Below are 21,350 nucleotides of genomic sequence, written 5' to 3' on the forward strand. Positions count from 1 at the left end.
GTTCGGCTGTGCACTGTATGATTGGAATATGGAATTGCTGCTAGTGCTAGTGATTTAGTTTGTTCTAATTAGTATTCTCTCTCTCCCTCTGAATCAGGAAAGCGTGATATCCGAGTTGTCGCTTGCAGAATGGTGTAGTGATAAGAGTCTTTATATTGCTAACTCTTTGTAAACGTTGAGATTCAACTTTGCTTTCCACAATAATACCTTCACCCCACCCCTTACCTAAGTCCTACCAGCGATATTCCTCCCATCCAACCTCCTGCCCGCCCTCACAAGCACCCAAACCGGCAACCCCACACTCCACGCCCACACCCCCGTCCGCAGATACGCCCACGTCTCCTGCCCCCTCAACCCCACATACAGCGCCGTATACAGACACCTCACGCCGAGATACTGCGCCGCGACCGCGTTCAGCTCGCCCGGTTCCAGACCCGCCATGTTCCCCGCCAACATGGCCGCCGCGAAGAGCGGGGCCGTTTCCAACGCGTTGAGGTGGGCGCCGCGCGCCCGCGCCAGGGTCGAGAAGGTGGACTCGGGGAGACGCGGGGGTCGCAAGTTGAGGAGGTTTTGGCGGGGTCTGTTCTGCCTCTCTCTCTCTCTTTGTCATCAGTATATATATCAATTGACATTGATATGGATACCTATGTTTGCGAGGCATACGTAGGTAGTAGGTATTCTTGGACAGACGGGTAGGGTGGGTTAGGTTAGGCTAGGCCACGCACAAGAAATTACTCGTCACACCCTTCAGATCGTCCCGGTCTTTGGTGACGGACATCAGTTTGTAGGTGTAGTAGCCGTGCGGGACCATGGCCAGGCCGTACGCGGCTACGATGGCATGGAGGGAGTAGTTGTGGTAGTTGGGGACGGCGGTGACGGCGGCGGCGCCGTCGGTTGTCATTTTTCTTTTTCTTTTTGTCTCTTTTCTTTTCTTATCTTTCTGTCTGTTTTTGAGGAGGAATTGAGATTGGTGGGATTTAATTTAATCGAGTAAGTAGCTTAACTAATTGATCGATTAATATGGTGATTGATCTACATACGGTAGGGCCAAGGTACTTGCTGTACCTGATGTTATGTTAGTATGCCCTCCGACCGAGCCCGTGACATGACGCCGGATAACGTCACTTTACTTGCTTAGCACTAAGATCATGCAATGAGGTACGCCTTGTCGAGATGGGCAATGAGGTGTGGTTTTTGATAGGAAGGGAAACGGGGTATAGATTGAGTTGCTAGTCTATAGATACATCAGGCTAAATAATACTATGTACTATGTACCACGCTATCTATAATCTCACGTATTTATGCTGCTTCAGAAGCGTAATAAGAGATAAGAGACAATGCCATGTCCAACTCCACTTTTTAGAAACAAAAACAAAAAGAAAGGGGGGGGGGAAGGAAATATACAGATATTGCCGGCAGTCATGATTATGCTAGCAACCGACTCCGGATCCTCTCCTGCTTCTCCCGGTCGATCCCCAGCGACAGCAGATACCCCTCCACCCCTCCGTACTTCTCATTGAGGTAGTTCGTGATCGCCTCCGTCCACCCCGGCGGACACTTGGCATAATCCTCGGTCAGCCCGATGGCGCGGATCTCCTGCATCCGCTCCTCCAGCTCCGGGATCAGCTCCGGCTCCGACTTGACGTAGTCGGCGCCGATCACGTCCACGGGGACGGCGCGCGTCAGGAGCAGCAGCAGGACCACCAGGAGGCCTGTACGATCTTTGCCCTGCGTGCAGTGGATGACGGTCGGGTAGGTCTCGTCTCGGGCGAGGACGTCGAAGAGCTCGCGCATCTCGTCCACGCTGCAGTCGAGCGTGTCCTGCGCGAGCCCGATCAGGCCGCGGGGCCGCATGACCTCGCGGCCGACGATGCTGACGGCGTCTTGGCGGTAGCCCGATGCGGCGAGGGCCAGGACTTTTCTGGATTTGCAAAAGGACGAAGGTTGTCTTGGTCAGCCGTCGGCTTTTCTCTGGGGGACGACGGGAAGAAAGGAGAAGAAAGAAGAGCGGTGGTGGCCTGCGAACATGAATCTGAACCAGTCCAAGCGCCACAGGAGTGCTTTTTCAAACGCTCGCCCCGTGAGGCTGATGGCGAATCGTCGGACGCCGGGGAGCTCCAGCAGATGCTCGTCCGGGTCGGCCATGACGGCGGCGGCTTCGGCGTCGGTCTCTAGCGACATGGCTGATCGCCGTTTCTCGGTGGCCATGACGTGTTCCGTGCTGCGTGCGTTAGCCGGTAGTCTCAGTAAACACCGAAGAAAAAAAAAGACGAGAGGTGAGGTGAAAAGGGGGGAGGCTCTCATACTTGGATCGGAGATCGATGATAGTAGAAATGCCCAGTTCATCCACCAGGCGCTTCTTATCCCTCTCGGAGGCGTCATCCGGCTGAGATGAGACAAATGACCGTCAGTAGAAGATCAGGATAAGTCAAAAGCAACATCTATCTGAAAAGCACTCTGTATATATACCCGTGCACTGCGGAAGAGCACGCCTTCCTTGAGGATTCTACAAGACACAGTCCAAATCAGCATGCCACTATCATCTACTTCACTTGAATTCTAAACAGGTAAATTAGTCGGGAGATCATCTCCCGTAAGTAAAGTATACAGAAGAATGGCATACCGAGAACCGTAGATCTTGTTGATGGAGCTCCCCACGTCCCGAAAGTTGAGGATGTTGTCGAACGGACGATCGGCGGACCCCAGATCGAAGCTGGCCACGCTGGTTGGGCTGGTAGGGACCGCCGGATTCGATCTCCTTCTGGCCATAGGTCCGGTCCTCTAAATAAAAAAGGTCTTTATGCTTAATAATAATAACGATAAATGCAAACAAAGTAGGTAATTAGGTATATGGAGAAAATCCGACTGAGCAAGGGCCGGAAAAGGGCAGTGGTTACGATTGTGATCTGGCCCGGCGGCCGCACACGACAAGATAGGGCGGATAACGAAGAGGAAAAAGCAAACACTCCACCGCCGCGGCCAGTCAGCGCAGCGACAAAAGAAACGAAGTCGAAGAAACGCCTTGGTGCCTGGCAGATATCAAGTCGGTGAGCCGGTGGGGCGGAGAGCCGCCCCGTTTGCCGATGGCCCGCAGCCGCGGGATCCAACTCCGCCGTGACTCTATTTACTCTAAACAGAGAGGTTCTTAAATCTACGGTGGTCACATAGATACTGCTGGAATCGAAAAGTCAGCCATTCGTGGCAGTTCTAGTGGATACAAGTTCACAGTACTGTACATACTAGCGCACTATTCAACAAATATAGATACAAAGTACAGTTCTCCGTCAATCGACGAGAACACATGCCTAATGCAAAAGTACAGTGACAAAATACCAGAAAAATGACAAAAGAAATGGCAAGCTAGCCGAGGTATCTAATCACAGAAATGCACGTCCTAGAAATCCCAAAGCATATGCACCTTCTGATGCATAAATGAACCCGCCCACCGAATTTCCAAACATAGAAACAGAAAAAAAAAGCAATGTGAAGAAAAACAAGGAAATGGCAAAGATTGTAGTTGATATGGACACGAGATTCGGAGCGGGTGGAATCTATACCCCCCATTGGTTTCTGGGGAGCTGAACCACCTGGTTAATGGAGCTGGCACGTCAACGGATGACCTGCCCGCGGTAGGTGTTGGCGTTTGGTCCCATGGAGTCGGTAGTGAGCGGCTCTTCGTATACAATGTCCTGCTGGGCGCCGGCCCGGGGCGCATTGGGGCCGGTCTCGGCCATCTCGAGTCTCTTCTCGCCCTGCGGCAGATGGTGGCGCGTGCGGACGGAGGGAAGCAGGTCGATGATAAAGGAAAAGATGTAGAAGGTAAAAACAAGAGCGATCACTGGAAGGCGTTAGAACCACTTTTAACGACTGGGAGGAATGGACTTGGAAAAGACAAAACATACCCCACTCCAGTACCGCAGAGGCGTTCCTTCTATGTGGGTGATGACCGCAGACACCAAAGCCGATTGCGAGAGCGACTTCAATGATAACGAAACTGAGCTTGATCCAGAAGCTGATGAATAGGATCCGGTGTTGTGAGCGATAGAAAATTCCCAGTCGCAGGTACTCCGCGCAGAGGCAGAGCGCGCTGATCAAGTAGCCAACCCTGGCAGCGGAAAATCAGCTTCACCTGCCTCCCAAAGTCCATCGACTGCAAGCACTTACATGAACATTATGAGGAATCCAACGTGCTTTTCTGGGTGCCTCCAAGTGTCGAAGATAGACAGGAGAATGAGACCAAGAGCGCCAGCGACAGAGAAAAAGATGGACGCGATCGCGAAGAATTTGTCCAGTTTACCCTTATTCGGCACCAGCTGGCCAGAGTGTCTCAGCCAGCGCTCCGAAATGAAGGATAGATCCAGGAAAACGACCGTGATAACGCTTCCAGTGATGAAGAGGGGCTTGAGACCCTGGGCACCAATATCGGAGATGTAGCTAAACCAGACGGGTTGCGAATGTCAGCTCAATCGGTGCACGACGCTGTCATGGGAAATAGCGGTAGACCATACGCAATCGTTTGTCCTCTCTCCATACTCGGATATCTGGGGGTGTCCCGAACAGCCCAGTTGCCAAGCATCGCAAGAAGCATGGCTGCAGAATGTCAGCCGAATTCTGTGCAATCGCTAGAGATCCCATCAGGCGTACCGATCCACATGAAGGAGGATATGACTGGGAACAGCCAGAACGATATGATCCACATCTTCGCGATTAATAATATTAAAAGAAAGTTGCTCCCACGCCCTTTCCTATATTATAGACGCTGAAATATTATTATATGGCAAAGCTGTTTCTTAAATCCGATCTTATGTGTTAAAGGCTCAATCGAGCGAAAGACGGGGGGAATAATGCGCCGTTCTTCGATACGAAATGATGAGACGACTGCAGGACAGATCATAGTCAGATGCATTTGCGCCGCAAATATGATATATAAAGGATCTAGAGGTGATATATGCGCGGTATAAAGTGGGTTGGATTCAACTTACTCTATTGATAAACAATTTGACGGCTCCAGGGCATGCCCATACAATCGACAATGGATCTGCATCTATCAGGTCTCATGCATGCAGCTAGGAGACAGAGCTTCCTTCCTTCCCTAACTCCAAAAACCCGAAACATCCAAGCGAGTGAAGGATTGCTGGGTTTGCGGAGTCGTTTTCCCACCAGGCGATGTGAAGGTTGAACGAAAAAGACGTCTGGGGTAGGGGGGGGGGGGCGCAGGGGCAGGACAGGACGTGCACGTCGACTTCCGCAATGCAACAATGTCTTATTTCTTTTCTCACAAATTATCCGCGGGAGAAAGGGAAAGACGGGCGACAACACAAAAAGCCAACCCCGGAGACAAGAACTAATAGGAAGGACCCGGGAGAGTCTGACACCCACAACAGTAACAGGTATTTGACTTCTTTGAAGCTCCGTGCAAAATCCCCGGATCGGGGGGAGTTGGTTCTTCATTTTAGGGACCCAGATGACTTCACCGGTGCATCCGACCCGCCCGGCACTCACACACGACACGGCCGACGTCATGGCTCAGTTATACTACATAAGCGCCCGGCTGTGCAAGCGTCTACGACTAATGATGCAGCGCTTCTATAACTAATCCTGATCGAATCCATTATTTTTAACTCGTGATTCGCGCCCGTGGCTTAAGCCACCCCGCTGCTAAAAAACCCCTGCCGTGATCATCCCTCGCTGACTTGCAGCCTTGGCGATTCGCTCTCACGCGACACCAGGCACCATCCACACACAGCCCTCCAGCCACACTGGTTGCCGTGTAGAAGCTTTTCAACAGAGCAATAAAGTTGGAGTCAACTTCTAAAATAGCATCATCTCAATCGATCCCTACCCGCTGTCTCCGATTACCTGATTACTAACTTTAGTATTTGAAACCACTTCCGAACGAGGTAATAGCTGCGGGGCCATCGTCATTTATCGATTATAGCGGCCTCCAGACCACTGAAAGATCTCCTTTATCTGCGATACGTTATGCAGGTCTAGCGTGTCAAAAACATACCGGAATCCGGGTTCTTTCGTGGAATATCCTTCACGAAGAAATATATCTACTTCTTTATTACCCTATCAGATCTTGACGAGAACCCACCAACCTCCATGTGGACTACGCATGCAGGTATGCAGGAGACAGTAGAAGATCTAAACGATTGTCCGAAGTCATTAAAGAGATACAATAAGCTATCAAACCCTTATTTATATACCCCAGGATTCCCATGCCTAGCAGCTTCCTCAGATTCCCATTTTATGCCCATGTGATCTTGAAGCTTAGTAGTGGATGGCACCACCCAGATCCCTAAGTAGGTAGGTATGATAGGTCAGCAAAATTTCCGATGGAGCAAATGCAAAAGCAGTGAGATAAATGGCTCGGCTTGGACAGGGGACCCTGGGTAACGAAAGTTCTGGAAATCTACTGTACAGTACAATTTAAGTATGTAATTCTCTATAGATGACAGATGGTTACATTCTCTCGCAGCCTAAGTGCTTCCCCCCTTTCCCTTCACCAATACTTCTTTCATTGCATTGTGTTGCCGTAGTCAAATCTAGAAGTAGATAGACGTATCGATAAATAAATACCCCCATTGTCCGATCGCTTCTGGAACATCTCCATTGTGTCGAACGAACAAAGCAATCTCAGACCAGTGTGAAACGTTCCCCTACAGCGCTAGTAGTACAGTACTGTACATACATCCGCTGCAGGGCCCCGTGGACCCGCGTCCGGGGACCCCTGCCATATCCTTTGAAAAAAAAAAAGAACAAAGACTACACCCGCTGCTTTACTTTATTAGGGCTGCTTCTGTTTCGATATCTCAGATGAGGCGTGGTGTAGGTCTTGTTCGTGTTCAGGATCGTTTGAAAGGTTAAAGAATTAGTCATGGAAAGGTTCTTAAGTTAGATATCCTCTTTCCGTCAAAGAGGTGAAAACATCTATGGATTATGGCTAGGTTCCGTTGCATGTTGATTCTCTTCTTTACTACTGTCGTACCGTTCGATATAGATTTGTTGGAGCAAGTGAAACGGTGACTCAAATTGCTTTTGTGTTTTTGATTCTTTGGAAGGGTACTCCAGGCTATCATTGTCACTATCCAGCCAGGGTTCTGGACGGGTGGAAGCCCTGAGAATCAGGCAGAGTATCTCCCATTGATGCTAGATATAGTCTTGAACGCAGCTTTTCGTATATACGACTTAGGAACTCTAAGCTTCTATGTCCTGTATGGCGCGACACCCTACTCATGAAACAGGAACACCACAATGACTTGCGGGGCGGGAAGAATAGTATCGATCATTAAACACGCTATCTTGTCTAGGCAGGTATTGGAAGGAAGAAAAACACGGTCGCAATGCGGCAAATGATGACCATTCCGGGCTGTGAAACAGAAGCATAAAGGTCGAAGAGGTACAGAGAAAGAAGCGTCAAGAACATTCAAGACAAGACATGTCCATCCCAATAAGAAAGAACCCCGTCTACAATGAACTCCGTTACGTTTCTTTGCCACATAAGCCACGATGGGGTTCGTTGCCGGAAAACAACAGGCGAGAGAAACAAAAAGACCATAAAAAAGCACTCGACTGGATTAGGTTACTTGCGACTTCCTCCTTTCCGTTGTCGGACCCATCCGCTACCTTTCGCAGCTGCACTGGTCGCAGTACGCGTCTGGTTGCCGGCTTGGGTTGGCCGACCCTGTACTTTCTTCACCTCCACCTCTTTCTCATCTTCCTCATCCTCGGTTTCGTCGTCATCGTCCTCTTCGCTGCTGGAGTCTTCTTCAGAAGAAGTAGACTCGGGAGGGGCACGCTGGGGACTAGGGGGGTCAGAAGATGTGCTGCTGGAGGATGTTTCGTTTGCAGAGTTTGCGTATGTTGGGCGATAAGGCGTATACCCGGTTGCCGTTGGGCGAGCGTGAAAGCCATGTCGAGCATCTAGCGGGACATAGTGTTCGTATTCAAGATGTTCCTGCGCACGTGGCACAGCGGCGGACGATGGCCGCTGCATAGGGGTCCACTGAGAGTCATCGGGAAGTGGGCGTGGTAATGGTTGGCTCCTTGATGATGAGTACGCACTCATGTCTGGAATGGCCGAATGGCGTTTTAGTGAAGGCTGATACTGGGCATGGGGCGACGCATTCAATTGCTGGGGCGGAATCGCGTGCATTGGGGGCGTTCGGGGGCGTTGCGAAGAGCTCGACTCACGGACGCCGGGGGACGAATAGTACCCAGGAGGGGTATTCTTCGTCTTGCCCGAGGAGCCGTTGGACTGAGAAGACGGCGTCGCATGCCTGTCCTTGGGAGTACCGGATGTGCTCCGCCGTTTATTTTCCTTCTCAGAGGTGCCATTTGTTGTCTTCTCTGCCTTGCTCTTGCTCTTGCTCTTGCGCTTGTCGTCCGGGGACGGACGACTGGTGCCACCCTTCTTGCTCTGAGAGTCGTTTGCGGCCTGCGTCCGCAGCCGTCTTCTCTCCAGCGCATCCTTCTCTTCCTGTGACAGCCGCACGTTCTTCTTCCCCAGCATGTGAGCACGCCGGATTCGCTCGAGAGCGTTCTCGACCAGCCAATCCTCCTTGTCCATCATGGCCAGCTGAACCGCGTACGCCATGGTGCTGTCCGCATTGTCGTCAAGATCGTAGTCCTCACCGTCCGAAGATCCCATCTCCTCCTCATGCTCGTAGCTTATTTTCTGCAACTCCCGCCTTCCACGCTGACTTACCTTGGCAGCGCATCTCGGGTCGTCCAACAGCATATCTTGATCGTAGTAATAATCCTCCTCCCCACTTTCAACCTCCTCTATCCGTCCATCCTCATCCTCCCACTGCGTCGCTCGTCTCCTGGCTTGTCTCCCCAGTCGTGCCCCTGGTGGTCTTCCCCATCGGGGCATATCGTAAGGAGTTCGCGGCCGACCACCTAGACCGCCTCCTCGGAAAAAGCATTCTCGATTGGTTTATCCATCAGAGAAGCGTGACCGAACACGGTCACGCCAGTCGCACCGATCAGCCACAGGACCGTCGAGATGGGCGAGGCAAAGATGCCCAGCGGCACCGCGACGACGAGCAGAGCGGTGTAGAGTTGAGAGGTCGTCGCGCGGAAGACACCGATGTCGAGGTCACGGCCTCCGAGCTTACCGATGCCGTACAGACCACCGGCGACGAGGAAGATGACGAAGAGCAGGAGAGGGTTGGTCAGCAGGCTGTAGATGCTGAGCATGACAAAGACGGCCGCATAGTTGCTGGAGAAGTAGGACAGATTGTAGTTAACGCGGCTCTGGACCTCTCCGAAGTTTGCCGGCTTCGACAGGCGCTTCAAGTCAAGGAACTCTGAGATCGGTCTGAGGTTGGCAAAGCGCGAGCTGATCGACTGGGCGCGGACGCTGTTGAAGCGGTCGCCGAAGCGCGACGTGATCATCTCAAACGGTATCTGGATGGGCGCCATTGTGTGATGGAGAAAGTAGTATAGCGAAAGGGCAGGGAGATAGGTAGACAGAAAGATATGAATAGAAGATCGACCGACTAGTGGGAGAACGTGAGATGGTGCGAGAACGCAAGAGGAATTGCTGGCAAAAAGGAAGTAGTGAGCTGGCCGCAAGCGATGTTTTCAGCTGCAGAGGACCAGGGGCGGTGCCAGGGGAGCTGCGCTGACTGGCTGGCCGGAGCCCGGGCCCGACTGAGGTCGAGATCCGGGGATCGACACGAGCACAAAGATGTCGACAGAAAAGAGAAGCGTCAAGACACGAGAAACCCTCCAGGTCAACAGGGCGGTCGACCCGGTCTCGAGCCCCTCCTCACGCTGTCACAGCGACTTCACCGACGGCTCTGGCCGACAGTGCGTCGGGATGCGGGGGTTGGAAGTATCTGTCGGAGGATACTTGGGGAAACACAGGGCCACAAAGATATGGTGACAGTGTATGAAGAACAGAGGGAGCAGGGAGAGCAGAGAAGCCGTCCGCTGTCTGCGGAACAGGCCTGCTGTCTTTTTTTTATTGTGCGGTCAGTGGGAACAACCGAGTAGACATGCAGTAGTAGAGCGTTAGGAGGTAGACATGCTCCGCAGACACGCCCAGGTCAGGTCGCCTGCTCAACAGGGACCTATGTCTCTGTATTGTTGTCTACCTACAGAACTGCGAACCTACCCCGGATAGACAGGCTCTTAAGTATTTCTCTTCTCCCCATGACCCCATCTGCTCCTGCAAGGCTCCTCTGAACTGTTCTCCTCTCCATCCCGCCCTCATTGGTCCACGTTGAGTCCACCGTCGTCTGCACTGCGGAGCACGAGGAGTCGCTGACCGCCCGCAACCACTAGACAGATAGCAGCGGCCGCCGTCTTAGCTTTCGATCTGTCCTCAACTACGCTTACCCCGAATTCTATTGTCTGCCGTCATCCCGATCGTGCCATCGTTAGGCACCGCGACATTAACTCGCTGCCGGCTGGCCCAAGATGAGGCACTCCGTTCTGCGGCTGCTGCTGCTGGCCGCTTTGTTTGTCCTCGCAGCCGCCTGGACAAAGGAGGGTCAGTTCGTTCTGCTTCCCCAGTTCCACTCGTTCTCCGTAATAATTATTACCAGTTGCAAGTCTCGGATGCGACGACTAACTCTCCGCAGATCATGAGATCTTCCGCCTTCGCGACGAGATCGTGGCCACTGAGGGCCCCGACGTGACATTCTACGGTACAGCGCTTTCACTCGTCTTCTCGTACCCTACAGCCTGTTGACTGAGAGGAAACACACAGACTTCTTGGAGGTTAAGACCAACGCCGATTACAACGACATCAACAAGGCCTACCGCAAGAAATCGAAGCTCCTCCACCCAGACAAGGTCAAGCGCGCCTTCATCGCCAACAGCTCCAGGGACAAGAGCCGGTCCAAGAGCACGAAACCCGGCGTTCACGTCTCCAAGGGACCCTCGCAGCGCGAAATCGCCGCCAAGGTCAAGGAGGCTCATGAGCGCTCCGCCCGTCTCAACGCCGTTGCCGACATCCTCCGCAGCCCGGCCCGCGAGCGCTACGACTATTTCCTCAAGAACGGCTTCCCCAAGTGGAAAGGCACGGGTTACTACTACTCGCGATTCCGCCCCGGCCTGGGCACCGTGCTAGTCGGTCTCTTCCTCGCATTCGGTGGCGCTGCGCACTATGCCGCGCTTGTGCTTGGGTGGAAGCGTCAGCGGGACTTTGTCGACAGATACATCCGCCAGGCGAGGAGAGCCGCATGGGGTGATGAGCTGGGAATCCGGGGCATTCCCGGAGTGGACTCGGTCGGTGCGACTGCGCCCTCTCCGATGTCTGACGGAGCAGCTGACTCTGGCGCCGTGGCCATGAACCGCCGCCAGAAGCGTATGATGGAGAGGGAGAACCGCAAAGAGAGCAAGAGAGGCAACAAGGGAGCGGCCTCGCGGAGCTCTGGCACTGCTACGCCGACGGGTGAAACGGCGGCCCCAACCGGCGACCGGAAGCGTGTCGTTGCGGAGAACGGCAAGGTGCTGATCGTCGACTCGGTCGGCAACGTCTTCCTCGAGGAAGAGACCGAGGACGGCGAGCGCCAGGAATTCCTTCTCGACATCGACGAGATCCAACGCCCGACGGTGCGCGACACCATGCTATTCCGTTTCCCGGCGTGGTGTTTCCGGACCACGGTAGGCAGGCTCCTTGGGGGATCGAAAAAGGACGACACCGTCGAAATTGAGATGGAAAGCGACGACGGGAGTCACGGGGAGCCTCCATCCGATGAGGCTAATACCACTGCTGCTTCAAACACTAGGGCAACGAGAAAGAGGGGGAAGCGGGGACAGAGATCCTGAAAAAGGTCGAAGAGGCCCTTTCAAAAATAGACACCATCCTATTGTTCTAAACCTGTACAGTAATTCTGCATACCCTCCATTCTCAAACTGTCTTTTGTACGTCCATCTAACTGCATGTGTAAATGGAAAAAAAAGAAAGGGGCACATGTACCTTCTAATTGAATACGTAGATAGACCTTGCATTATCAAAAACAGAAAAAAAAAAACAAACCTTTGAACATCTATTGCGCTTACTCTTCCCTTTGGATCATTAGTATAGTATACTGCGGAGTACTCCATACTCAGAATACTGCCTTGCGAGTCGAGTCGAATCGAGTGTAAGCGGGGTCCCAGTCCCCGGAACCCATTCATTCTCACCGCCATTCAGAGGCAGACACATCATATGCAACTAAATAGACACTTATGTACCTAATGTTTCGAGGACCGTTTCAGGATTGTCCGGCTATTCCTGAAATCGCTTATCGTATGGGGTACTGAGGTCCGGTCCACTTCTACATTAGGTAGTGCATATTGCGTGCATATGTAAGTATGTCATGAAGTGTGTGGGCACGTATGCAGGTAGGTAGTAAGGTAGTAATCATGAGACGTGGCGATGGACTGGAGATGGAGATGGGGATGGTATAGGTCCACGTGCGGGGTTGCTGGCGGTGTGCGAGTACAGTATGCAGTACCTACCCAATGTATACACAGGAATGCCGTACATGGAGCGAGCACATCCGACTGGACCTGGTAGGGCTGATTGGATGGATATAGATCGTGCTTTGCAAAGCTGTATTATACCCGGGGGATGGCTGGCTGGTTGAAGTTGCTCTCAGAGGGTTGTGGAGGATAGGATGGGTAGGTAGTATGATGTAGTAAGTAGAAGCGGAGTTACCAAGTCAGTGTGCTCTTCTTTCTTTTCTATCTTCCCCTGTCCGCGTTTTGGGGTTCGCTCTGGCTGATACAACGGATACGAGTTGCTCAAGTCTGTGATTGATCGCTCTTTAATACCCGGCCTAATGTATCTCAACTTTTGTTACTCCCTTTTCTGGGTGGCTGGATCCAGATGGAGCCAGGGAGATATAGAACTCGATAGATTTAATAATAGGGACAATGACGCTGTCTATTAAAGTCCCCATTGGATTAGTTGAATTGGCTAACTATGAATATACCTAAGGCACAGAAGATATCTTCGTGAAAAAGTAAATCTGAATCATGAAAACGAATTGTTAAACATCGTCATGAGTATTCGTTATTCGGACGTGAGTTATTTTTCGTCTCCTTGTCTGGTGATTTCTCTTTTTGCTTTGAATGGACCTTTCATAGAAGAAACGATCATGAAGCATAATTCCCATTCCAGTGAGAAGATTCCGCATCTCTCTCTGCAAAAGCGGTAATTGAGATAGCCACCCGATTTAAACGTTCGTTTCTCACTCCCATATTATTTTCTGGAGTTAGGGGAACTTGCGGAGCTCGATTTTTACCTACCTAGGCCTAAAGACCCACGTATCATGTCGGCGGTCAATTGACAGTCCGATACAAAACCGTTCGCTCGATGTCAACTCGACATTAAATGAACGTCTTCACAACTGCTACCAACCAGTGAAAGATGTCGCTCAGTCCGCTGGTGCTGCTGGCGCCCGCATACCGGGCAATGTCACCGACCAGGCTTTTGGGCAGACGCACTCCAGTCATCGCGAGCAGCTTCTGCGGCACGCCGATGTGATAAGAGGCACGACGAGGAGCAGGAACACCTTGGTGAGGTGTCGACGAGCATATCTCCAGATGTGTCGCAGCAGCCACTTGATATGCCGGATCATGCGCCTGATGAAGCCGGAGCGTGGTTTTGCGCTGCGCGACGACGATGAAGAGTGGACCGACGCGCTTTATCGATGGCCCCGGCTGCCCTGAGCCTCGATATTGAAGATTATTGAGGGCGCAGAGTGTCACGAGTGGTGCGTCAATTGATAACCGGAGGATGACCGGCGAGAAGGGAGTGGCGGCGCGCGCGAAATGACGATGATACTATTGAGGACTTGCCGTCGAACAAGCCTATGTTAACTTCGTTTGATATGTTGAGGGGCGACTGAATTGAGCGATGGGGGATCAATGTTCCTGTGTTGCGACAGCGAAATTGACCAATTGACTCCAATTGCACGTTGAAAATGGTCACTTCACCTGTGAGCTCAATGCAGTCGAGCGGCGGGGTTGTAAGATGTGGAGTTGTCCCCAAGGACCCCAACTATCCCAAGTGTCTAGACCGAGGCCGTGCAGTACAAATCCACAATAAGTGGTCCGTCCGTAGACGGACATGGCACAGCAAAGCAGGACATACTAATCAATTGAACGATGAGAAAACTGTGCTAAGTGACACCAAATCTTCTATAGACAGGCCAAAGTGTTCAGAGCGAGCTGAAGGCTGAGAAGGCTCTCGCAGGCATGTCATCCTGTGCCTCAGGAGCTGAAGGGCTGCCGAAGCCCGCTTTTGTGGTGGCTGGGGACTCGGCGATGCTCATTGGCCGCGACAGCCAGGGGCTGAGAGGGACTGATAAATCACGTGCATCGTATCTCGACACATGATGTGGCCTGCCCTATCGACGTCATACCATTGGCGTATGTGGTGAGGCAGAGATGCAGGACGCTTGTTCGGCGACCACGTCTCCCCGCCTGGCGCGTAGACACTTGTTACTTTTTAATCTTAGTCATATAAAATATGTTTCCCTCCAGTTTAGCTGTATGGAAGCGACTCATCTTTTGGAGTTTCTTGTCCTGAGAATCGTAATCCAGAATCCTCGCCGGGTAGACAAAATTGAATTCCCTGAAGATTAAGCGTACATTTTGGCGTACCCATCCTCGCATCAGTAATAGGAGAAAGAGATAGCGATTCTCACCATGCCCAGTGAGTCCGTTCTATATAATCGAGAGGGAGCGCAAGCTAATTGAATACTTCCAGGACTACCGGATCACTGTATGCCGCTCAGCCTTGCATTCATAAACAGCTATGTGGGCTCTTGTTTTAACAATTTCCAACTGCACAGACAAGATCCTCGGGGTTTCCCCAAATGCAACACAACAGCAGATTCGCGCTGCATATAAGAGGTCCATTCCCTCAATTCCTCACCCTGTGTTCTGCTAACGGACCGGCCCTCTAGGGCATCGCTAAAGTCTCATCCTGATCGCGTCCCTGCGGACTCTCCCGAACGGCCCGCCCGCACGCGCGAATTCCAACGGATTAATGATGCCTACTATATCCTCTCAGATCCCCAGAGCCGTCGCGAGTATGACGAGGCCCGTAAGATGTACGCCAGAACCGATGAAGACGAAAGCGCGGATGAGCAGGTGCCCCGCGGCGGGGCGGGCGGGTTCCCGTGGTCGGCGTTCGGCTTCGGGACATCAGAAGACGACCGTGAGCGCCGTGACGCGGAGCAGTTCGGGGCCATATTCGAAGAAATGCTGCGTGAGGAAGGGCTCGCGGGGGATGGAGATGACACCCAGGTCCGGGGTACCTCGCAGACGTCGGGTTTCTGGTCGCTCGTCGGTGGTTTGAGCGGCGGTGCGCTCGGTTTTATTGTCGCGAATGTCCCGGGAGCGCTGGCTGGCGCTGTAGCGGGCAACAGGCTAGGTGCTGTCCGAGATGTCAAGGGGAAAAGCGTCTATGAGGTCTTCTTGGAGATGCCGCAACAGGATCGATCTAGACTGCTAGCTCAGTTGGCAGCCAAGGTCTTCCAGTCTGTCGGGCAATAAGGGTATCCAAACAGCTTTTGTTGCCATTGTGTCCACGTTCAGCTCGACAGGCACCTTGGGATTTGCGTGTAATTTCTTTGATTTTCGCATTTACGATGCCGTTGATATTTTCGCTGGTTGGAATCCAGCTTGACTTGACGACATGGTATGATAACTATTTGACATCTGGATCAGATAAATGGAAAGACTGAAAGAACCACGAAGAAGCCACAGGGTTATTAACCATTGAACTTTTTTTGTCCCTCAGTCCCATGAGGCTCAGAGGTCACGAAAGGCACATCACACTAGGACGCTCGGAAGGCACTCTGCAAGAAGATGCTACTGCCATCCCACGCCTAGTGTCTTCTGATGAGTACCTAAACATAGGTACATACGCGTAGAGATTCCTCTACAGGTGGTTCAGGGAGAAGATCCTAACAGTGTATGAGAGAAATCAGGCGGCCTGCTGTGACGTCGATACATACTGTACGGCTTCTCGAAACCGAGCAGGAAATGACGAAATAATAGATACCTAAGGATCTGCCACGAACGCCCTCAAGGTCATCAGATCGGGCATATCGTTGACGCACTGGTCAGAGGCAGCTGTCGGTAAGAAATAGGAACCGATGCCATTGGCCGAAGGGCATGTTCTAATGCAAACGAGCCCCAACCGAGCCGTGTTGGATCGGAATACGACCTCGCCAACACCGAGTCTTCTGACAAGGCTTGGATTTGAACGATGTTGGTAGAAAAAGAACCGGAAGCCCTATTTAATAATTTTTCCTTGGCCTCAGCGACAGCCGAATTCGATGATTCATTCAGCGTTGAGAACTTCCCTGATCTAGTAGCAGTGATCTAGTAGCAGTATTCTTGATTGCGAACTTCGTTTTTCGCTGGTCAGGTCAGGTGTTTGACTGCGCCTGCGCTTTTACCCAATTGCTCCGAGCTCCGATGGTGCACCTGACCCTGGCCAGGGAAATTTTGGCCCTACCCCTGCCTGTCTATCCAATGAAAATCGAAGGGTTTTGAATATACGCCGCGAGTGCCACGTTGCTCCAGGGCTATTACGTGAGCTGTGACTACAGGATATCTACAAGGGAACTACTACTGTGCTGCGCAAGGCGAATGAAGTAAATTTTAACGGTCTCGTATATGCTATCCACGCAGTGAAGAAGAATTGGTGAAACCTAGGATATCTAGAAGCGTTAACTTGTTTTACATACAGCACGAACCCAGGTAAAACTAGAGGGGTCAAGAATAAGATAGAAACTAGGGGGTTTTGTCTGGACGGCGGACGAATGTTCGGTGGAGTAATTGTTGTTCCGTAACAATTAGAACCGTGCGCGTTTCTTTTCGCTGACTCACGGCGGCGGCAGCTCCCGCAGATCTCCACAGATTCTCCAAGCTTCAAGGCTCTCGGTTGCTTGTACGGGCAGCATGTGGGGCAGAACGCGGGACGGTACGTATCACTCGTACCTGTTCTGGGAATTTTGACGCTCACATCAGGTCGAAGGCCGCGAGGTACCTGATCGACTGCAGGCATCCGTGACATCATTCGACCAAGAAAGGAATTACGGTCACTCCCTCGACACCCGATTATTTTTCGAACCCAGCTGAGGGCCTGAAGTCGGTGGGTGTGGCTTCGCTGTGGAATACACAGTGGATTCTCCTGCGGCTTCGCGCTTGCAATGGCTTGCGGGTCACAGCCTATACTTTATGGATCTCTCATTGCTATAAAATTTTTATGTGTATCAACACCAAGCGCGAAGCATCAGTATGTATAGAATCATGTCTCAAACTATTCAAGCAATAATAAGATATCCAGGATAAAATACTAATACAGAGTACGGTAATCACTCTTTACTACTGGTCCACACTAAGTGAATCAAACAAAACCTAAATCCAGGGACATTCACATGTATCGGCGTGCCGATGACAGAGTCGGCGATTCCGAGCCACTGCCTCATCGGAATCTCGTCGACCATAGGTGTATACCTTACGGGGGGAAAATATCCGCCAAGTTTTGCTTTATTCAGAATGCCCGCATGACTGTCTTCGTGAATTCCCGGGTGTCGGTGTCAGCGCGGCACCCCAGCAGTAATAGGGATAGGCGCTTCGCTATACGCGCCCCGGGAGACGCCGTTACCTAGGATGCGCTATTCTCACTCGGGTCGGCGCCCCGATACGTCCTAATCACCGGACTGGCAAGCCAAACGTTCTGAGAGGATGGGAGATTCCGCCGCCCGGCAGGTAGAAGGCCTAGGCCTAGTTTTTTTCTTTGGCTGGTTTACAAAGGTCTATTAAACTTCCTCCACACTGGCGACTGCTGCCTGTATAGGTATTCCACTCCACCTCCAGTTTGGGCTATCCGAGAACTATTTCCGATTCTGATATTTGTTTTGATAGAACTATATAAGATCCAGGGACTCTTGTCGACAGACTTTTTTTGTTCTATCCTTGTTAGCTCACTAACTAGCGAAGCATCGTGAGGACGACTATTATTCCTTTACATCTATTTCTACATTTCGTCTCTACGTCCTTTTTTTTCAAGGCCCTTTGCACAATCATCATCACTGCACACCCATAGTACTGGCGAACTTGGGTTGAACTGTGTGATGAGATCTTTAAGGTCTTTCCTATCCCCCGAGAAGGAAGATAGGTCGGCGGATCCTGCGTCTCGAGCAACAACCCTCAATTCTAGCGAAGCGCCAACCGTCGCCCAGTCGGAAAATGAGAAAACAAATGAGCAGACAGCTCCGTTAGAAGCGGTAAAGTCTAATGACTACTCGGGACACGAGCAGGCCGTGGCTAACCACACGACGCAGAGTGCAAAGGAGGAAGAGAATGGAAATAGCGATGATGATGATGATGATGCGAATCGCGAGTATCCCAAAGGGTTACCATTGGCGATAGTCACCACGGGTCTCTGCTTGTCAGTCCTTCTGGTGGCACTGGTGAGTGACAGCTGTATCTCTTCGTCCTCTTCTGATTGACTTGGGGCTGATACTGGAGCGCGGAATAGGACAACACTATCATTGCGACCGCCACTCCCCGCATTACGGATCAGTTCAAGTCCCTTGACTCGGTCGGATGGTATGCGTCGGCTTATCTGTTGACGACTTGCGCATTCCCACTCGTCTTTGGGAAGCTCTATACCTTCATCCCAATCAAATGGGTCTTTTTGAGTGCTATCGCTATCTTTGAGATCGGTTCGGCAGTCTGTGGTGCAGCGCCTACCTCAGAAGCCCTTATCGTGGGACGTGCTATTGCAGGTCTTGGATCCGCCGGGATATTCTCAGGGGCTCTGATCATCATCGCTTATTCCATCCCACTGCACCAACGCGCCCTGTGTAAGTCCAGTTAATCATCTCCTCAAGGCGATAGTACCCTAACATATCCTTCGAGACAATGCCCTTTTTGGGTCGATGTATGGTATCGCATCTGTCGTTGGTCCGCTGCTTGGGGGTGCCTTCACCGATCATGTCAGCTGGCGATGGTGGTAAGATAATGCTGTTCTGAAGACCTCTATGTTTCCATTATTCAGCTCGCTGATGCTTTCAAAGCTTTTATATCAACCTTCCAATCGGCGGTTTCACTATTCTTGCCATTCTGATCTTTTTGAAACCGCCAAAACAGAGTCTGGTTGCATCTTCATGGAAGGAGAAGCTGAATCAGTTCGATCCGATCGGAACAATGGTATTCATCCCAGCCATTGTCTGCCTTTTGTTAGCTCTCCAGTGGGGAGGAACGAAATACCCCTGGTCCAACGGACGCATCATTGCTCTTCTGGCTTTATTCGGCGTCCTCATCATCGTCTTCATCGGTATTCAAATATGGAAGGGTGAATACGCCACAGTGCCTCTGCATATCGTACGCAAGAGGAGCATCGCATTTGGTGCACTATTCGGCTTTTTCATCGGATCATCATTCTTCGTTATCGTGTACTTCGTACCGATCTGGTTCCAGGCCATCAAGGAGGTGTCAGCCACAAAATCCGGAATCATGTGCATTCCTATGGTTCTCGCCATGGTTGTTTTCTCCCTCCTTAGTGGTGGTATGATTACGGCAGTCGGCTACTACGTGCCATTATTCTACCTCTCCTCTGTTCTCTCTGCAATTGGTGTTGGTCTTCTCACAACCTTTACGACGACCACGGGCCACTCGAGATGGATCGGATATCAAGTCATCTACGGCGCCGGGGTTGGGGTCGGTTATCAGCTACCTATCCTCGCGACCCAAGTTGTGCTCTCAACAAAGGATGTGGCAGTGGGTACGGCCATTGTAATGTTCTCCCAAACCTTGGGCGGGGCACTGTTCGCCTCCGTGGCCCAGAACATCTTCAGCAACCGACTCGTGACAGGAGTCGTGAAGGCAGTCCCGGGGATGGATCCGTCGATTGTGCTGCACGTCGGTGCAACTGAACTGAGGAAAGCAATACCACCGCAATTCCTTGACAGCGTACAAGAGGCGTACAACACTGCGTTGACCAATACGTGGTACGTGTCTGTCGCGCTGTCTGCCATCTCCATCGTGGGAGCGATGGGCATGGAATGGAAGAGCGTGAAGGGAAAGCAGCTCACAGCCATGGCAGCCTAAGGTACTACTATTTCTAATTTCATTCTAATCTGTGTTTATCTCGGATTATGTGCATTGACATCGGAGGTATTGATGTGATTTTGTCTTGGTCGAGCGCCTTCGGAGGCATGCAAAAGTGGTTGCGAGAGTATAGAGCGGTTCCGATGTTACGACATCCGTTCTTCGTGGCAGATTCGTCATGTATTATTATAGTAATAATAACCCCCCTCTCAAGAGAAAGAATACAAAAGAAGATAATACTCACATGATCAGTGCTTCTCGAACTCGGAAGTCGGTTGCAGTCGGTATGCGGTTTAGGCTATCGATAAGCGTCCACCGCCCGGGCTCGAAGGGCTAGACATGGCTAGTCTAACGTGGATCCACATGTGCCGAAAGCCACTCTGTAACGAAAAACAAGCTATGTACTTTGAGAGAAAACCCCTACCATTCTCACAGCACAATAAGTTTCTTGCATTAATTTTCACGTTCGACTATTATTGCCTATTCTACATCTTTCATTTAAATTTCATTACCAAGTTGCATGGTCTCATCTCATGATTACCTCTCGCCAATGTCCGAGCTCAACTATTGGACTTTGACACCAGAATCATCTGCGTCGCTTTCAGTGTTAATGTAGTATGCCAAAATTAAGTTTGTGAAAAGGGAAAGTCTCTCAAATACTTATCTAGAAATTTCAACTGATTCTACAAAGCCTAGCTCTGCTGAGAGGACAACTTCATAGATTAAGATGTCCCAAAAGATACTTTTGCAGCTTCCGTGATACCGCCCCGTACTAGCCAGGTTTACACCTGCCGTAACGTTTCGTTTGTGAAACTTTTCTAACAATCTTATTGCCCCTACTTATAGAGAACAGGGTAGGAGGGGTAGGGATGGGTAAGGATCGGCAGATGGTACGTCACCTGATGAGTGCCAAGGCAGTGAAGGGGCAATTACCATCTTAAAAGGAACATTTGGAACACCTCCAACTTTTAACCCATATGAGCAATCCATCCCATCAAACTAGAATAATTTGAGATACAAATGAGCAACCTTGTCAAAGAGATTCGCAATGCCGGCGGATGTAATTCTTACATTACGAGTTTCATATGATGAGTCAATGTACTCAAAGGAATTGTCACTATGTCCGAAACAGTGAGAAGCACCCGAGTGGAGAACAGAACTATGGTCCATGTTAAATCACCTGATAACCTAAGTACCCAGATATGTTTTCGCTACACATGGAGTTTCGCTTCCCCGGGATGCGGGTTAGCGCCAGCCCCTGACCT

At 51.2% G+C, this 21,350-nt stretch overlaps 9 protein-coding genes across 9 annotated transcripts; 3 read left to right on the forward strand and 6 right to left on the reverse strand.

Annotated features, from left to right (window-relative positions):
- Window positions 1–225: 225 nt before the first annotated feature.
- VTN00DRAFT_8530 (uncharacterized protein) lies at window positions 226–901 on the reverse strand (the record flags this gene model as incomplete). Its single annotated transcript, XM_069435395.1, has 2 exons — window positions 226–601; window positions 726–901. The coding sequence occupies 2 exons, from the start codon at window positions 899–901 to the stop codon at window positions 226–228; spliced, it is 552 nt and encodes a 183-aa protein (XP_069285345.1).
- A 524-nt stretch (window positions 902–1,425) lies between these two features.
- Window positions 1,426–2,769, reverse strand: VTN00DRAFT_8531 (uncharacterized protein; the record flags this gene model as incomplete). Its single annotated transcript, XM_069435396.1, has 5 exons — window positions 1,426–1,921; window positions 2,027–2,221; window positions 2,307–2,386; window positions 2,470–2,506; window positions 2,624–2,769. The coding sequence occupies 5 exons, from the start codon at window positions 2,767–2,769 to the stop codon at window positions 1,426–1,428; spliced, it is 954 nt and encodes a 317-aa protein (XP_069285346.1).
- An 839-nt stretch (window positions 2,770–3,608) lies between these two features.
- On the reverse strand, window positions 3,609–4,699 carry VTN00DRAFT_8532 (uncharacterized protein; the record flags this gene model as incomplete). Its single annotated transcript, XM_069435397.1, has 5 exons — window positions 3,609–3,838; window positions 3,903–4,105; window positions 4,165–4,434; window positions 4,509–4,590; window positions 4,645–4,699. 5 exons carry the CDS (start codon window positions 4,697–4,699, stop codon window positions 3,609–3,611), a joined length of 840 nt encoding a protein of 279 aa, XP_069285347.1.
- A 2,886-nt stretch (window positions 4,700–7,585) lies between these two features.
- VTN00DRAFT_8533 (uncharacterized protein) lies at window positions 7,586–8,878 on the reverse strand (the record flags this gene model as incomplete). Its single annotated transcript, XM_069435398.1, has 1 exon — window positions 7,586–8,878. The coding sequence occupies one exon, from the start codon at window positions 8,876–8,878 to the stop codon at window positions 7,586–7,588; it is 1,293 nt and encodes a 430-aa protein (XP_069285348.1).
- Window positions 8,879–8,904: 26 nt separating this feature from the next.
- On the reverse strand, window positions 8,905–9,429 carry VTN00DRAFT_8534 (uncharacterized protein; the record flags this gene model as incomplete). Its single annotated transcript, XM_069435399.1, has 1 exon — window positions 8,905–9,429. One exon carries the CDS (start codon window positions 9,427–9,429, stop codon window positions 8,905–8,907), a length of 525 nt encoding a protein of 174 aa, XP_069285349.1.
- A 1,002-nt stretch (window positions 9,430–10,431) lies between these two features.
- On the forward strand, window positions 10,432–11,787 carry VTN00DRAFT_8535 (uncharacterized protein; the record flags this gene model as incomplete). The annotated part of the gene is made up of 3 exons (XM_069435400.1): window positions 10,432–10,504; window positions 10,596–10,661; window positions 10,724–11,787. 3 exons carry the CDS (start codon window positions 10,432–10,434, stop codon window positions 11,785–11,787), a joined length of 1,203 nt encoding a protein of 400 aa, XP_069285350.1.
- A 1,548-nt stretch (window positions 11,788–13,335) lies between these two features.
- Window positions 13,336–14,079, reverse strand: VTN00DRAFT_8536 (uncharacterized protein; the record flags this gene model as incomplete). Its single annotated transcript, XM_069435401.1, has 2 exons — window positions 13,336–13,791; window positions 13,945–14,079. 2 exons carry the CDS (start codon window positions 14,077–14,079, stop codon window positions 13,336–13,338), a joined length of 591 nt encoding a protein of 196 aa, XP_069285351.1.
- A 579-nt stretch (window positions 14,080–14,658) lies between these two features.
- On the forward strand, window positions 14,659–15,510 carry VTN00DRAFT_8537 (uncharacterized protein; the record flags this gene model as incomplete). The annotated part of the gene is made up of 4 exons (XM_069435402.1): window positions 14,659–14,665; window positions 14,720–14,734; window positions 14,805–14,865; window positions 14,919–15,510. The coding sequence occupies 4 exons, from the start codon at window positions 14,659–14,661 to the stop codon at window positions 15,508–15,510; spliced, it is 675 nt and encodes a 224-aa protein (XP_069285352.1).
- A 2,594-nt stretch (window positions 15,511–18,104) lies between these two features.
- On the forward strand, window positions 18,105–20,085 carry VTN00DRAFT_8538 (uncharacterized protein; the record flags this gene model as incomplete). The annotated part of the gene is made up of 5 exons (XM_069435403.1): window positions 18,105–18,257; window positions 18,315–18,443; window positions 18,512–18,839; window positions 18,895–18,988; window positions 19,053–20,085. 5 exons carry the CDS (start codon window positions 18,105–18,107, stop codon window positions 20,083–20,085), a joined length of 1,737 nt encoding a protein of 578 aa, XP_069285353.1.
- Between the last annotated feature and the right edge of the window lie 1,265 nt (window positions 20,086–21,350).

Source organism: Thermoascus crustaceus, assembly GCF_041956765.1.
Source record: "Thermoascus crustaceus strain CBS 181.67 unplaced genomic scaffold VTN00scaffold_6, whole genome shotgun sequence".
In the NCBI taxonomy this organism is placed as follows: Eukaryota; Fungi; Ascomycota; class Eurotiomycetes; order Eurotiales; family Thermoascaceae; genus Thermoascus; species Thermoascus crustaceus.